Source organism: Mobula birostris, chromosome 3 (genome assembly GCF_030028105.1).
Source record: "Mobula birostris isolate sMobBir1 chromosome 3, sMobBir1.hap1, whole genome shotgun sequence".
Classification (NCBI taxonomy): domain Eukaryota; kingdom Metazoa; phylum Chordata; class Chondrichthyes; order Myliobatiformes; family Myliobatidae; genus Mobula; species Mobula birostris.
In genome coordinates, this window is record NC_092372.1 from 10,159,151 (window position 1) to 10,176,057 (window position 16,907).

General features: G+C 42.3%; 1 protein-coding gene across 1 annotated transcript in view; it reads left to right on the forward strand.

Moving 5' to 3' along the window:
- The window catches only part of dcc (DCC netrin 1 receptor), a 1,002,879-nt gene that overhangs the window by 833,103 nt on the left and 152,869 nt on the right, over positions 1-16,907 (forward strand). The window contains exons 17-20 of the mRNA XM_072252112.1: positions 3,831-4,012; positions 6,968-7,106; positions 9,467-9,574; positions 16,190-16,384. Of these exons, the coding sequence (XP_072108213.1) occupies positions 3,831-4,012; positions 6,968-7,106; positions 9,467-9,574; positions 16,190-16,384 (624 nt within the window). The remainder of the gene's footprint in view (positions 1-3,830; positions 4,013-6,967; positions 7,107-9,466; positions 9,575-16,189; positions 16,385-16,907) is intronic.

Sequence of the window (16,907 nt, forward strand, 5' to 3'; positions counted from 1 at the left end):
GGACAGTGGGTGAAAACAAAGAAAGCCCTATCCTTGTTCTGGGTAAGGTGTCAGGGAAATGGAATAGACATCAGTAAGGGTCCTGTGGACTATGACCAAGGAGAATTCACAGCCAAAGAAAATGGAAGACATGATAAGAAGGTTCCACAAGGAGATTCGAGAACAGAGTGGAGTCAGCCGTATTGCTCTCAAAAGTTCTTGCTTCAGTACAATAATGAGGGGTCCCGGCCCAAATCTCCAACCGTTTATCCCTCTCCATAGATGCTTCTTGACCTGCTGAGTTCCTCCAGCAGTTTGTGTGTGTTAAAAATAAACGTGGAACGTTGTGCTGACCTTTTACGTAGTTAAAAATCTTACTAACCTTTCCCTCCTACATAGTCCTCCATTTTTCTATCATCCATGTGCCAAACTATGAATTTCTTAATGTACCTGCTTCTGCTAACACCTTGGGAAGAATACTCCATGCACTCACCACTCTCTGTGTATAAACCTAGCTCTGCTATCCCCCTATACTTTCCTTACAATTATCACTCGTTCATTCATCCTTTAATCACCTGGTGCTCATACAGCCAGCCATCCACCGCCTGCTTCCATGGCTTCACGTGACCCTGAATGGGGGCTAATCAGGCGCTACACCTTGCTCAAGGATGACCTGCAGGCTAGTAAAGGGAAGGAATGCCTTGCACCTCCTTTGGTAGAGATGTATCTCCACCTTAAATTTATGCTTCCTATATTAGCCATTTTTGCTCTGGGAAAAAGTTTTCAGCTGTCCGCTCAATTTATGCCTCTTATCATTTTGTACACCTCTATCAAATCACTCCTCATTCTTCTTCACTCTAAGGAGAAAAACACCAGCTCACTCAACCTATCTTCAGAAGAGATGTCCTCTGGCGTACACAGCATCTTGGTAAATTTCCTCTGCACCATCTCTAATGCTGTGGATTTCCTGCATCTGCCAAATCCCTTTGTTCATCTGTCCAAAGTTGTTGCCTGGCCTGCTTCATATCAGACATTTTGCTTTAAAAAACAGAATCCAATTCAATCTATACAATCCAATCCCAATGGAAACCAGAACAAAAAAACAATGTAAGTACAAGAGATTCTGCAGATGCTGGAAAACCAGAGCAACTGCCACAAAATGCTGGAGGCAGCATCTGCGGAGAGGAATAAACAGGTGGCATTTCAGGCCAAGACGCTTCATGAGGACTGGAAGGGAATGGGGAAGAAGCCGGAATAAGAAGTTAGGAGGAGGGGAAAGAGGACAGGCTCGAAGGTGATTGGTGAAGACAGATTTTTGGGTGGGGGGATGAAGCAAGAAACTGGGAGGTCATATGTTGTAAAGGTAAAGGTTAAGGGCTGAAGGAGGAATCTGAGAAGTGAGTGAATCATTGGAGAAAGGGAAGGTGGAGAGGTACCAGAGGGAGGTGATTGGCAGGTGCGAAGAGGGGAGCTAATTGCAGGATGGAAAAAGTGAGAAAAGGGAGGAGTGAAGGGAGTAATTTATAATTAAGACATCCTTCGTTAAGGACCCCATCACCTAGGACAGGTCCTCTTCTGATTGGTACTGTTAGGGAGAAGGTACAGGAGCCTGAAGACCCACACTCAATGATTCAGGAATAAATTCTTCCCCTCTGCCCCTGTGAATGTACCCTTGAACACTACCTCACTACTTTCTTTCTCTTTTGCCACAACTTGGTTGATTTAACTTTTTAAATATATATATATATTTACTGTAAAGTACAGTTTTTATTATTATGTATTGCAATGTACTGCTGCTGCATAACAACAAATTTTACAATATATGCTAGTGATATTAAACCTGATTCTGATTACCACAAGTTAGAGAAATCAATGTTCATGCCATCAGTTTGGAGGCTTCCCAGACAGAACATAAGTTGTTGCTCCTCCAAAGTCTACGTCATGACCATAGTGTAGGACATGGATCGACATGTTGGAAATGAAATGAGTGGCCATTGGGAAATCGCACCTTTTGTAGAGGATGGAGGCAGGTCTCCCCAGTGATGAGGAAGCCACGTAGGGAGCATTGGATACAGTGGATGATCCCAACAAGATTGCAATTACTTTGTCATTCCATGTTTGCATTTTCTTAAATAAGTAGATTGAAAGGAATGAGCAAAGAATAATTGTTTCACTTTCTTCTTAACAGGGTGACTGGAATAAAATTAATGTCTTTTGCTGTAATTTCTTGAATTTGGGTATTATCATATTATTGCTAAATTGCAGAGTTCTTTGTTTTGAACTTTTTTGTTAAATTCCTTTGTGTTTGTCTCTTTGCCCAAGTATTTCTCTCTGTCGTCCCTTCCTTACCACACTTACTACCTCAGATAATTCTGGTAGTCTCAGCTAATTGCTCCATTAGCTTCATAGTGCAATTATCCCTTCAATTCATTCCATTCTCCAAGAGTCCCTTTGTTTCTTCTTCCCCTGTCAGAAACTCATTGGAAAACTAAGTTGGTAAATCAAAACTCAACTGGCTTATTGCACTTGTGAATCTGCAAACTAAGATATTTGAATGGTCAAGATCTCCAGTCCCCTCCATGGATGCTGTCTGAATTGCTGAGTTCCGGCAGCATTTTCTGTGTATTACTCAAGATCTCCATATCTTCTTTCATGCATTCCCACTTCTGGCCCTATCCAGATCCCGTGGATCATGTGGGATCTGGACAGGGCAAGAGGTAGGGGTGTATGAAAGGAGAGATGGAGATCTTAAACAAAACCTACAAAATGTTAGCAGATTAAATAAGTACAGACTAAATTTCCATACGGAAGATCTCATCCTCAGCAACATCTCTTTCTTCCTCTGCAATGTTATGAGGCCTAATGCCTGAATCAAACTTCAGGTCATCAGCACTTTTATCTCCTGTTGTGGTTCACCATCATCTATTAATGAGACAACATTTATAACATATTTTGGGAATGCATGCATGGTTAAAACCACTGTATCAGTACAAATTCTTAGCAACACGCACATAAAATGCTGGAGGAACTCAGCAGGTCAGGCAACTTCCATGGAAATGAATAAACAGGGGACGTTTTGGACTGAGATTCTTCATCAGCACTGGAAAAGACAGGAGGAGAAGCCAGAATAAAATGGTGGGGGGTGGGGGGGAGTGAAAGAGGACAAGCTAGAAGTTGATAAGTGAAGCCAGCTGAATGGGGGAGGTGGGGGTTGAAGTGAGAACTAGGGAGGTGATGGGTAGAAGAGGTGAAGGGCTGAAGAAGAAGGAGTTTGACTGGAGAGGAGAATGGAGCATGGGAGAAAGGGAAGGAGGAGAGCCACAAGGGGGGAGATGATAGTCAAATGAGGAGAAGAAAAGAGGTCAAAGGGAAGCCAGAGTGGAATGGACGAAGAGGGAAGGTGGAACAGGAAAAACTACTGGAAGTTAGCGAAATCAAGAGTAACACACACAAAATACTGGAGGCAGCATCTATGTAGAGGAGTAAGGAAATGACATTTCAGACTGAAACCCTTTATCAGGACACATATACGCTTATTATTCATGTTAGAAACACAGATGGCTTTCACATGAATTCATGAAAGGTTGCCCCATTATTCATCAAAATTGGATTAATCACATGTTTGCTGATCCTGGTATTTTGATGCGTTAATGAATTAACATGATATTTTTTCATAATTTTCTCTTTCATTTCATACCATTTTATTTTGTATTTTTCACTTCTTGTATATTGGCACTGTTTTCTGTTTCTCTGCTCCTCGATGCATGGTTTTGTTTACTGTCATGTCCCAGACCCTCTCGATCCCTTAGATGTTGATTTATTTCATTTGTTCGATGACCTCCCCACCTCAGTCCCAGACACCTCCACCCCCATGCTACCACCCGTAGGTGTCCAAGCGGTTGCAGTCAGTCATGACTCTGTCAGAGTCAGCTGGGCGGACAACGCCGTGCCCAAGAACCAGAAGGTAACATCAGACACCCGCTTTTATACCATTCGATGGAGAACAAGCTACTCAGCCAATGCCAAGTACAAAGTAAGTGTTGGTTCATATTTCCTTACAGCCTATAATTCTTATACAACACGCACGCACACAAAATTCTGGAGGAACTCAACAGGCAGCATCTATGGGGCCAAGGGTCTCAACGTGAAACATCTACTGTTTATTCCTCTCCATAGATGCTACCTGACCTGCAGAGTCCCTCCAGCATTTTGAGTTTGTGCTCTGAATTCCAGCATGTCCTCTGTCTAAAGCTGCAGTTTTTCACATCTGTAGATCAGTTTTCTCATTGTTTTTCCCTTGGGTTCACGTCATCACTGTAGAGCTGAGGAAACACTACAATAACATCACCAAGTTTAAACGTTCGATCTCTATTCGATGAAAGGTAACCTTCACTTGCGCTGCAGGAATGATTACTCCGCCAAATCCTCACTCCATTAATTCATCAACGAAGTATGGGTGTCACAGAAATAAAAACAAAACCAAAAAAATCTGAAATAGAAGAGATCGTTCAGATGCTGGAAATCTAAAGCAACATGCACGAAATGCTGGAGGAACTCAGTCATAATGAAGGGTCTCAGACCAAAATGTCAACTGCTTTTTTTTTATATAGTTCTTTTTGTAACATTTAGTAATTTTTTAATCGAGTACACTGTACTGCTACCGTAAAACAAAAAATTTCAGAACATATGTCACTATGTTGACATATTGATTGTTGACATATGGATGTTGAACCTGATAACCTGATTCTCATTCTGATTCTGTTGCTGACAAGAAACATTTTAGGAGCTAAAGGGTAACACACAGAATGCTGGAGGACCTCAGCTGGTCAGGCAGCACAGGAGCTCTCAACTGCTTTTATGCCATGGATTGATACCATTAAGCAAAAGGACCGTGGATCCCAGCTTGGGAAGTATATTGCAGAGGAATAAACATTCAGAGTTTCAGACTGAGACCCTTCATCAGTCCAAATGGAATAGACGGGGCTGATTCTCATAGATGCTGAGAAGATAATCCTAGAATCAGAATCAGGTTTATCATCACTGGCATATATCATGAAATCTAACCTTTGATATCCTGCTGAAGGGTCTCGGACCAAAATATGACTATTTCCATCGGTGCTGTCTGTCCTGCCGAGTTCTTCCAGCAATTTGTATGAGTTTCCAATATCTGCAGAATCTCTTATGTATGTTATTCTCATAAATACCCTAAGAGCTAGCTTGAAGATTGAAGTTAAAAATTTTTTGCTTTTTCCTTTAATTCACAGTAATTAGTTTCCATTGTGGAGGAAGGGAGTGAGATAAAGAAACCATTCTGGTGTCTTGTCAGATAAATGTATTCCTGTTAGAGTCAGATTCACTTCTTTTATTTTATTTGGAGATAGAGCACGGTGACAGGCCCTGCTGGCCCAATGATCCCACACTGCCCAATTAACCCCATGTGACCAACTAACCTACGAAACCGTATGTCTTTGGAATGTGGAGGAAACCAGAGCACCCGGAGGAAACCCACGTGGTCAAGGAGAGAACATGCCAACCCCTTACAGATGGAATTGAACCCGGATTTCTGGCATTGTAATACAGTTATGCTATCCTTCCGTGCACAAATTATTTATCACATGTACATCAAAACATACAGTGAAATGCGGCATTTGTGCTAACAACCAATATAATGCAAGGATGTTCTAGGGGGTAGCCCACAAGTGTCACCATACATTCCAGTGGTTACAGAACAACAAAAACAACACCAATAACAACACAACAACAAGACAAGCCCCATTCTTCCCTCTCACACATGCGCCCGCAGACAGTTCTCCAACCCAGAACTCCAGTGTTATGACATGCATAATATACAGGTAGAGAATCTAACATTCATGGTGGTCTGTACTGTTGATCACACTCAACTGGTGTACCAGCAGGACTTGCTTAAAAGTTAATTACCTGCAGAACATGAATTTCTTTGTGCTCTGGTCTCAGTTGCCCAAAGGTGACCTGCAGGCTAGCTGAGGGAAGGAGTACCTTACACTTCCTTCAGTAGACACATATCTCTACCCCCGCAACCCAAGTTGCGGTATAATAGGTGCTGACTTGGTTATACTTGTGGGCTGCCATCAGCACACTCTCAGGTGTGTTGGTTGTTAACACAACTGACGCCTTTCACTATATGCTTTGAAGTACATGTGATACATCGTACATCAAAAGATACTCCTGTACTCAGTGAAGTGGCAAATGAGTGTATGTTGATGGTTTTCTGCTGCGAAAGCCCATCCACTTCAAGGTTCAGTGTGCGTTGTGTTCAAAGATGCTGTTAAGCACATGACTGTTTAAATGCATGGTTATTTGAGTTGCCTTCCTATCAGCTTGAAACACTCTAGCCATCCTCTTCTGACCTCTCTCATTTTCAAGGCAATTTTGCCCACAGAACTGCTGCTCAACGGATGCTTTTTTTTTTGTTTTGCACATCATTCTCTGTGGACTCTAGAAACTGTTGTGCATGAAAATCCCAGGAGGTCAGCAGTTTCTGAGATCCTCAAGCCACACTGTCTGGCACCAGCAATGATTCCACAGTCAAAGTCACCTTGATAACATTTCTTCTCCATTCTGATGTTTGGTCTGAACAACAATTGAACCTCCTAACTAGGTCCACGTTCTTTTATGCATTGAGTTGCTGCTACATGATTGGTTGGTTTGATATTTGCATTAACGAGCAGCAATGTGTGCCTAATTAAAAAGTGGCCACTGAATACAAATTCCATGAGCATGAAATTTCGAAGTTCTAAAGTTCTATGTAAATTTGTTATCATTGTACATATACATCGCCATATACAAACCTTAAATTCACCCATATGTTAATAATTTGTGCATTCTGTAAAGGCAAATTTCTGTTCATTGAATGGTCATAATGCAGAGTAGCCTGTATTAACTTTTGTCAATGGATTCCACCTTCTTTACTGGTAGTCATTAACCGGTTTTCTGTCCTTTTGTTGTGCAGTCCACTGAGGCGACAACGTTGAGTCACACGGTAACGAATCTCAAACCCAATACCATGTATGAGTTTTCGATCATGGTGACCAAAGGTCGGAGGTCGAGCACGTGGAGCATGACAGCACATGCTACAACATATGAGGCTGGTGAGTCTTTGCAAACTGTCTTAATTGTGGAAAGCCCAGTTGTTCTAATCATCTTGGTATGTCTTCTTGGACAAACTCAGGGTAATGAAGGGCCTCGGCCCGGAACGTCAACTGTTTAATCCTCACCGTAGATGCTGCCGTAGATGAATTCCTCCAGCATTTTTTGTGTATGTCAAACTCATGTTCAGTCATGAAATATTAATTGTCTCTTTATTCACCAAATGTATGGCCAGTTCAAAATGTAAATGTAAAATATAGTTGTCCCTTGTTGCAGCTTTACCTGGAACTTGAGAAGTTGGAATCAGAGAGCACAAGAACAGTTTGCCTTTCGCTCTCAAGCCCAGGCAATTGTAATTGTATCTGCATTTTGGCCCAGTTTGTTAGAAGTCCACCCTTCTTATCCTCCAAGAGGTCTACAACCTTCGGATGGGGTTTGGAGGCTTGAATGCCTCAATGATCCAAAGAGATATGCTGGCTGGAGTCAGGGCTTTATGCTTTGACTCTTGGTAGCGTCACCCATACAAACAGGTGAAAGGATAGAGGCCAGACTAAGAGTAGTCCACTGGTCCTCCAGGTCGGGGGTTCAGCTCAGGGCTAACAACTCTGACTGGTGAAACGAAACTGTTATGGAAACAGCAATGAAGAATCCTTCTATATCTGTGTGTGACTGTATGGACAGGCAGAGATGGAGGGCCTTTCTTACTGCACTAAACATCAGCAGCGTAAAGGGCAGGAAGTACCCTTCTTCTACATTTCAGTCATTTGCCGTCAATAGAGGCACAGCTAAAAATAAAAGCAACATTTTAATGTTAAACTCTAAACCAGACCCAATTTTGAGTAAATTTATTTCGGCCGTAGATCATACTAGTGAGAAGATCCTCTGTCATCTCTGTAGGAAAGTGCTTCAGCCTCTGAGCATGTGTTCACAACATAGGTGATCCTGACCGTTAGTGAAAAGATACCATTGCTACACTTGCAAATGAATCCAGTCAAACATAGAACATCAATGGCTCTGGGCCTGCATTCACTGGACTTTAGAAGAATGAGGGGAGATCTATCAAATATTGCAAAGTCCTAGAGTGGATGTAGAGGGAATATTGCCTATGGTCAGTGAGTATGATCAGAGGGCACAGCGTCAGAATAGAGGGATGTCCATTTAGAAGAGAGATAAAGAGGGTTTTCTTTAGCTCTAGGGTGATGAATTGGTGGAATTCATTGCAGACGTCCCATCCTGCAAAAACTCATTTCAGGGAGGTAGCACTATCAATTTGCGGGAGACTCCAGGAACTTCCGGGAGAGGTGGGATGTCTGCAATAAAGTAGCTCCTTAGCAGCTAGCCAGCTAGTTTAAATAACGTTAGCTATGCTAATGAACGAAAGACACCTGTTAAACTCACCTCAACATGTCTTTTACAGTCTTAACCCACCATGGGCAATAGAAAAGTCACTGTTGCAAACAGTGCAGCGAGCAACACTGTCATTATTTTGTCATCAGGCAGGGGTACACTTCAGGGTAGTCTGGGGTGACGTGCATTTTATATTTTCTTTTTTTGGAACAACCTGCCATGGTGCGCTCTCTCTCTCTCTCGCTCGCTCTCTCTCTCTCTCTCTCTCATGGTCGCTCTTGCGCTCTCTCGCTCGCTCTCAAAAATATTGATTTCTGGGACATTGTATATAATTTGCGGGCATCAGGGAGCCACTATTAATATGCGGGAGACTCCCGGAACATCCAGGAGAGGTGGGATGTCTGTCATTGCCACAGGCAGCTGTGGAGGTCAAGTCATTGAGTATATTTAAAGCAGAAGTTAATAGGTTCTTGGTTAGTCAGGGCATTAAAAGTTATAAGAAGGAGGAAGCAGAATGGGTTTGAGAGGGATAATGAATTAGCCATGATGGAGTGCCAGAGCAGACTGAATGGACAAAACAGCCTAGTTCTGCTCCTATGTCTTGTGATCTTATAGAATATTACAGCACAGTATAGACCGATTGGTCCACAATGTTTTACCAACCGTTTAACATACTCAGAGATCAATCTAACCCTTTCCTTTGACATAGCCCTCCATTTTTCTATTATCCATGTGCCTAACTAAATGTATCTGAATGCCCCTAAATGTACCTGACTCTATCACCACTCCTGCCAGGGCGTTTTTCCGCACCCACTGCTGGGTTGGCTGGTGCTGGTATTAGGTGCCAACAGGAGAGGTGTACACACAGCTTTGTATTTAGAAGTGTTCTGCTGGGAATTGTGACTCATTTCACTTGGTCTTGCCAGTATCATTATCATTTTTCAGCAGTAGTGATCCACAGTTCGTATAATGCTGTTCTTTCTTTCCTCTCCTCTATTTTGCACTTCAATAATAGCTCCTACCTCAGCCCCGAAGGACCTGACAGTTATTAACAGAGAAGGAAAGCCTCGAGCCGTCATCGTAAGTTGGCAGCCACCATTGGAGGCCAACGGAAAAATCACAGGTAAAAGCAACGCTTCATTTCTAATAAACTGTTACCCTGGATACAATTCAGAAATATTTTCCAAATCCCATTGGCCAAAACTTAAGGAAAGCAATTAGAAATTAAATCATACCTTTTCCTGCTTATTTTATTTTTAATAAAATCCTACTTAATTATTAATTTCAAATTCATGTTTCCAAATATTGTGTTTAATATCACTTCATTTTCAAGTTGATCCTTCTTCTAAAAACTTCCCAAATAATATTTGCACCTCTGATGGAGCTTTTGGACAGTGAATATATGTATATGTGTGTGTGTGTGTGTGTGTGTGTATACACACATACACACACACAGAGTATACCTGCAAAAAGACATGTATACTAGAAAGATGCCAGGAAAGGGCCAGTAACATCATGAAGGATCCCACCCACCCTGCTCATCGACTGTTCAACCCACTCCCATCAGGGAGGAGATAATGTAGCATCCATGCCAGATGGAAAAACAGTTACTTTCCCAAAGCAGTAAGGCTGATCAACACCTCCATCCAATAATCCTCCCATCCGCACCCCCAACCACCACTTCTTTATCATTTCCTGTCAGAATCACCTTATGTACAGACACTCCTGTGCCTAGTGTCACTTTATGGACATTCAATCAATCTATATATAAGCTATCTTATGTATTTATATTTACCGTGTTTTTATTATTATGTTCTTAATCTTTTTTTTGTGCTGCATCAGATCCAGAGTAACAATTATTTTGTTCTTCCTTACACTTGTGTACTGTAAATAACAGTAAACTGTCTTGAATATTGAATTTTGATAAAGAAAGGTTAGCTTTATTTATTACATGTACAGTGAAACATTGACACATACAATCAAATGTGACATTTTCTGTCAACTCTTAGATAGGCACAGAGATGATGATTGTTCCACTTCTCTGATGAAGGGTCTCAGCCTAAAACGTCAGCTATTACTTCTTCTCCGTTCATGTTGCCTGACCTGGGGAGTTCCTTCAGAATTTTGTCTGTGTTGCTCTGGATTTCCACTGTCTGCAGAATCCCTTGTGTTTATTATTTTCAGAATCAGAACCAGAATCAAAATCAGAATCAGGTTCAATACCACTAGCATATGTCATGAAATTTGTTGTGTTGCGGTAGCAGTCCATTGCAATTCATAAATAACAAAAGTATAAATTACATTAAGAAATACATGTACATGTATTGTTACGTAACCAGCAACAATGAATATTAATCGAGACAGGTTTTATAAAAACAACCAAACATTTATTAAACACGTATAAACGATAAGGAAAAACAAACAAAGGAAAACTTTAACCGGAGATTAACAGGTACGCAGCTGTTCACCAACTCGCCACTCGGCTCTGGTTCTTAAAGCATTAAATGCGAAAACAGTTCTTAAAACGATACAGTCAGATATAGTTCTTAAAGCGATAACTTTGAAAGTCCAACAGTTTTACACATTCAATTGGGAGTGACTTCTCTGGAGAAGGATTTCTTCACAGACGCACCTTTACTGCTGATTCTGCCCACAGGATTCCCGATGCCGAAAATAAACAGTTTAAGTCGACTGACCTTAAGTTCCTTTTAGAGAGAGAGAGAGCCTTTTTGCATGAACTCGTTGCCCTTTTGCAAGAGTTATCTCAATGCAGTTTCTCTCCAACGAAGACTCAATAAGGTCGATCCTTTATTAAACTGCCCAAATGATGCCAATTTCTCTCGATCCTTCACTTCGATGAATTCTTCACTCTCCCTTCAAAACTGTCGGAATTGAGTAAATTTGCACTTCCAGCCACAAATCTCCAGTCCAAAAACACACAATATCTTGTAAGAGAATGCACCTTCCGTTTTAAAAATGAAACTGCGTCACAAAAACAAATGCAACAGAAACAGAGGCACATCACGTTCTACCTGGAAATCTACAAACTCAAAAACCAACTGCATCACCTGGGTCAAGCGTTATATAGTCACAGGGCACATGTCATCACGTGACCTCACATCGGCAGGAAAGTCACATCAGGTGACCTCCAAAAGACCATTACATCATTCTCACAAAAAAACAGATCTCCTTGAGCATGTATGCGAATGGTATGCTGACACTTATAGCGAGAGGATTCGAGTACAGGAGCAGGGAGGTACTACTGCAGTTGTACAAGACCTTGGTGAGACCACACCTGGAGTATTGTGTGCAGTTTTGGTCCCCTAATCTGAGGAAAGACATCCTTGCCATAGGGGGAGTACAGAGAAGGTTCACCAGATTGATTCCTGGGATGGCGGGACTTTCATATGAAGAAAGACTGGATGAACTGGGCTTGTACTCGTTGGAATTTAGAAGATTGAGGGGGGATCTGATTGAAACGTATAAGATCCTAAAGGGATTGGACAGGCTAGATGCAGGAAGATTGTTCCCGATGTTGGGGAAGTCCAGAACGAGGGGCCACAGTTTGAGGATAAAGGGGAAGCCTTTTAGGACCGAGATTAGGAAAAACTTCTTCACACAGAGAGTGGTGAATCTGTGGAATTCTCTGCCACAGGAAACAGTTGAGGCCAGTTCATTGGCTATATTTAAGAGGGAGTTAGATATGGCCCTTGTGGCTACGGGGATCAGGGGGTATGGAGGGAAGGCTGGGGCGGGGTTCTGAGTTGGATGATCAGCCATGATCATAATAAATGGCGGTGCAGGCTCGAAGGGCCGAATGGCCTACTCCTATTTTCTATGTTTCTATGTAACAGTATAAAGTCTGCAGATGCTGGAAATCTAAAGCAACACACACAAAATGCTGGAGGACAGGTCAGGTCAGACAGCATCTACGGAAATGAATAGGAAGTCGACGTTTCGAGCCCAGGCCTTTCTTCAGGACTGAGAATGAATGGGTGAGGTGCCAGAATAAAAAGTGGAGGCTAGCTGAAAGATGATGGGTGATGCCTCGTGAGTGGGGAAGGTCAAGGGCTAGAAGAGAAGGAATCTGATAGGAGAGGAGCATGCACCATAGGAGAAAGGGAAGGAGGAGGGGACCCTGGGCGGTCCAGGCAAGTGAGAAGAGGTTAAAGGTCAGAATGGGGAATAGACAGGGGGTTGGGGGGGGGGGGGACATTTTGTTTACTGGCAGGAGAGTCTAGTGCCCATGATGGAACTGGCTGAGTTTTCAGCTTTCTCCTACTTTTTCTGATCCTGTGCAGTGGCACCTCGATGCCAGAGAGTGTTGCAACCGGTCAGAATGCTCTCCAAGGTGCATCTGTAGACATTTTTGCAGGGGTGTGGAGTACGACAGTATGGAAGTATTGGCGACTACTGAGACTATACCCCGATTACAGTGTATAACTGGTCTCCATATTCGAGGTAGCACAGAGAAAGCTCAGCAGTTGATGTCAGAGATGGACTGTTGAGGTTAGAAGAGGGGACAGATTAGATCGATGCTCATTGATGCTGAGCTGTCTATCCTCCTGGAGTCAGAGTCAGAATCAAGTTGATTATCACTGATATATGCCATGAAATTTGATGTTTTGCAAGAGCAGTGCACTGCATACATGAAAAGAAATTGCTCCAGTTTACAATAATATATAAATAGTGCAAAAGGGGAATATTGATGTAGTGTTCATGGGTTCACGGACCGTTCAGAAATCTGATGGCAGAGGGGAAGAAGCTGTTCCTAAATCTTTGAGTGTGGGCCTACAGGCTCCTAGTGGTATTATCTAGAACAAGAGATGAAAATAAATATTAGCTTAATTAAGACCATAAGATTTAAGAGCAGAAGTAGGCCATTCGGCCCATCGAGTCTGCTCTGCCATTCAATCACGGGCTGATCCACTTCATCCAGTCATCCCCACTCCCCAGCTTTCACCCCATACCCTTTGATGCCCTGGATAATCAAGAACCTATCTATCTCAATTTGTTACATGTATGTCAAAATGTAAATGCAGAATTTGCGTCGATGACCACCACAGTCTGAGGATGTGCTGGAGGCAGCCCACAAGTGTGGGCCTTCCAGTGCCAACATAGTATGCCCACAACTCACTAACCCTAGGGCAGAGTTTCAGAACCAGGGGTTACACATTTCAGTCCAAGGTGAGGTGGAATTTCTTCATTTGGGGAGATTTTAATCACCAGGATTTTCTACAACAGAAGCTATGGAGCTGGAATTATTTAATATATTCACAGTGGAAACTGACAGACATTTAAACAACATTTGAATTCAGTTGTTTGGATTCAGAACTAGTTTGCCCATAGAAGACAGAGGGTAGATGTCAAAGGGAATTACACTAGCTGGTGTCCTGTAATTAGTGGTGTTCCACAGGGATCTGTACCAGGACCTCTGCTGTTTGTGATGTACTTAAATGACCTGGATGAAAATGTGGATGAGTGGGTTGGTAAACTTGCAGATGATACAAAAATTGGTGGTGTTGCAGATAGTGTAGAAGACTGGCAAAGAAAACAGCAGGATATAGGTCAGTTACAGATATGGATGGAAAAATGGCAGATAGAGTTTAATCCAGCCAAATGTGAAGTTTTGCACCTTGGTAAGTCAAATGTAATGAGAGAGTACGTTGTGAAGGACAAGATCCTTAACAGTGTTGATGAGCAGAGGGATCTTGGAATGCAAGTTCATAGCTCCCTGAAAACAGCTACACAGGTCGATAGGGTACTTAGGAAGACATAGGGCATGCTTGCCTTTATTAGTCTAAGCATTGAGTTCAAAGGTCGGTAATTTATGTTGCAATTTGATTAGATTAGATTCAACCTTATTGTCATTGTGCCGAGTACAGATACAAAGCCAATGATATGTATTTAGTATCTGACCAGAAATGCAAAGAATAGTGTTATTTACAAAATAACTGTGAATAAAAAAGTGTTACAGCACACAAATATAAAAGTACTGAGACAGTACAATACAGATACAACTTGATAAAACCCTAGTTAGGCTACATCTGGAGCACTGCATATAGTTCTGGTCACCCCGTGATAGGAAGGATGTTGAGGCTTTGGAGAAGGTGCAGAAGAGGCTTACCCAGGATGTTCCTGGGTAAGAGGGACTGTGCTATAACAAGAGGCTGGATAAACTCGGGTTGTTTTCCTTGGAGTGGCAGAGGCTGAGCAGAGATCTGATAGAGGTTTATAAGATTATGAGAGCCATAGAAAGAGTGGACAGAGTATCTGTTTCACAGAGTTGAAATGTCTAATACCGGAAGGCATGAATTTAAGGTTAGAGGAGGTCATCTCAAAGGACAGGTGAAGGGAGGGTTTTTTTACACAGAGTGGTGGGTGCCTGGAATGCACTGCCTGTGGTGGTGGTGATACAGGTACATTAGGGACTTTTAAGAGATGTTTAGATAGGCACATGAACGTGAGGAAAATGGAAGGATATGGACATTGTGTAGGCAGAGGGGACTGCCCATTTGATTAATAATTTTAATTGGATCAGCATAGCATTGTGGACAGAAGGGCCTATCCCTGTGCTGTACTGTGCTGTATTACATTGCGCGTTCTCTGGTTAATGTGGGATTCATCATGGGAGTGGAGTATGGAAAGAGGATGTAGAATTGTTTATAATTCAGGACCAGATCAGACTATTGATTGGTGGGAATATGTTTATGAGTTGACCTACTTCTCCCCTTCTTATGATATTGAAAATCCCCTACATTACAGAGAAAACTTATAGTGTGATAATATTGTATTCCCCTCCACAATGTCAACACAGCAAGCTTCACAAAAAGGAAAGCCGTGACCCCATCATGTTCCCTGTGTGGATGCTGAGACTTTCAACCTCCTAGAATCAGAATCATGTTTATCATCACTGACATGTATCGAGAAAATTGTGGCTGCAGTACATTGCAAAACATAAAATTACTCCAAGTTATTGTTGCAGTACTGTGACTGGGTGCCATCATATACAACACATAAGTCCATGGCAAAGCAGTCACAGCAGCACCTCTATTAGAAATTTGCACAGATTCAGCATGTCATACATAACCTTGACAAACTTCTACAGATGCATGGTGGAGAGTATTCTGACTGCTTCCATCACAACATGGAATGGAATCACCAATACCCAAAAATGGAAAATCCTACAAGAAGTAATGGATACAACCCAGTCCATCACAGGTAAAGCCCTCCCTACCAATGAGCGCATCTACAAGGAGCCCTGCCACAAGGAGGCAGCCTCCATCATCAAGGACAGCCACCACCTAGATCATGTCCTCTTCTCACGACTACCACCGGGAAGGAGGTACAGGAGTCTTAGATCCTACAACACCAGGTTCAGGAACTGTTATTACCCCTCAGCCATCAGGCTCTTGAACCAGAGGGGATAACTTCACTCACCCCAACACTGAATTGATTCCACAACCTACAGACACACTTTCAAGGACTCTACAACTCATGTTCTCAGTATTTCTTTATTATTATTATTTTGGTTTTCTTCCTTGTTTTATGTTTGCACAATTCATTCTCTTTTGTGTATTGATTGTGTATAGTTTCTCATAAGTTGTATCATGTTTCTTTGTAATTACTGTGAATTCCCAAAGAAAATGAATCTCACGGTAGTGTGTGGTGACATATACATACTTCAATAATAAATTTACTTTGAACTGAGTAATCCTAATCACTCTTTTACCTTTAGGATATACGTTGTTTTACACGATTGAGAAGAATGCACCGATTGATGAATGGTTAATTGAACTGGTCAGTGGTGACCGACTGACCCACCAGATTGTGGACCTCAACCTGGACACTGTCTACTATTTTCGGATCCAGGGACGAAACGCCAAAGGGCTGGGACCGCTGTCTGATCCCATTCTGTTCAAAACACCCAAAGGTTAGGTCACATTGTTTTTTTGTTTGTTGGTTGTCCATTGTGTCCGATGATGACATTAAAACTCGTACGTTAGAGATTTTGAATTGGAAAAACCATTGCACTGGGACAGATTCCACTCTGGGCCTCCCACGTCTAGATCCATTGGTATGAGTAGCCTTCCTTCATTGCAGTGGATGACCATGCCTCCTTCTGTGCTTTTTCACGCCCTTCACTCCCCAAGGAGCATTGCAGAACCACATTTCTGCCTCAACTACTTCCTCTGGCAGCTGATTCCACACAGATGCCATCCCTTGTGTAAAGGTGTTGCCCCTCAAGTTCTTGTTAAATCTCTCCTGTCTCACCTTAAACCCATGCCCTCAAGCTGTTGGTACCCCATCTCTGTAAAAAAGACTGCGTGTACTCATCACTTATGATGTCGTACACTGCTACAAAATTGCCTCTCAGATTTTCATTTTGTTTCGTACATGACAATCCCACAGTAGGCGTAGCAGTAAGCACAACGGTATTGTAGCTCGGGATGTCA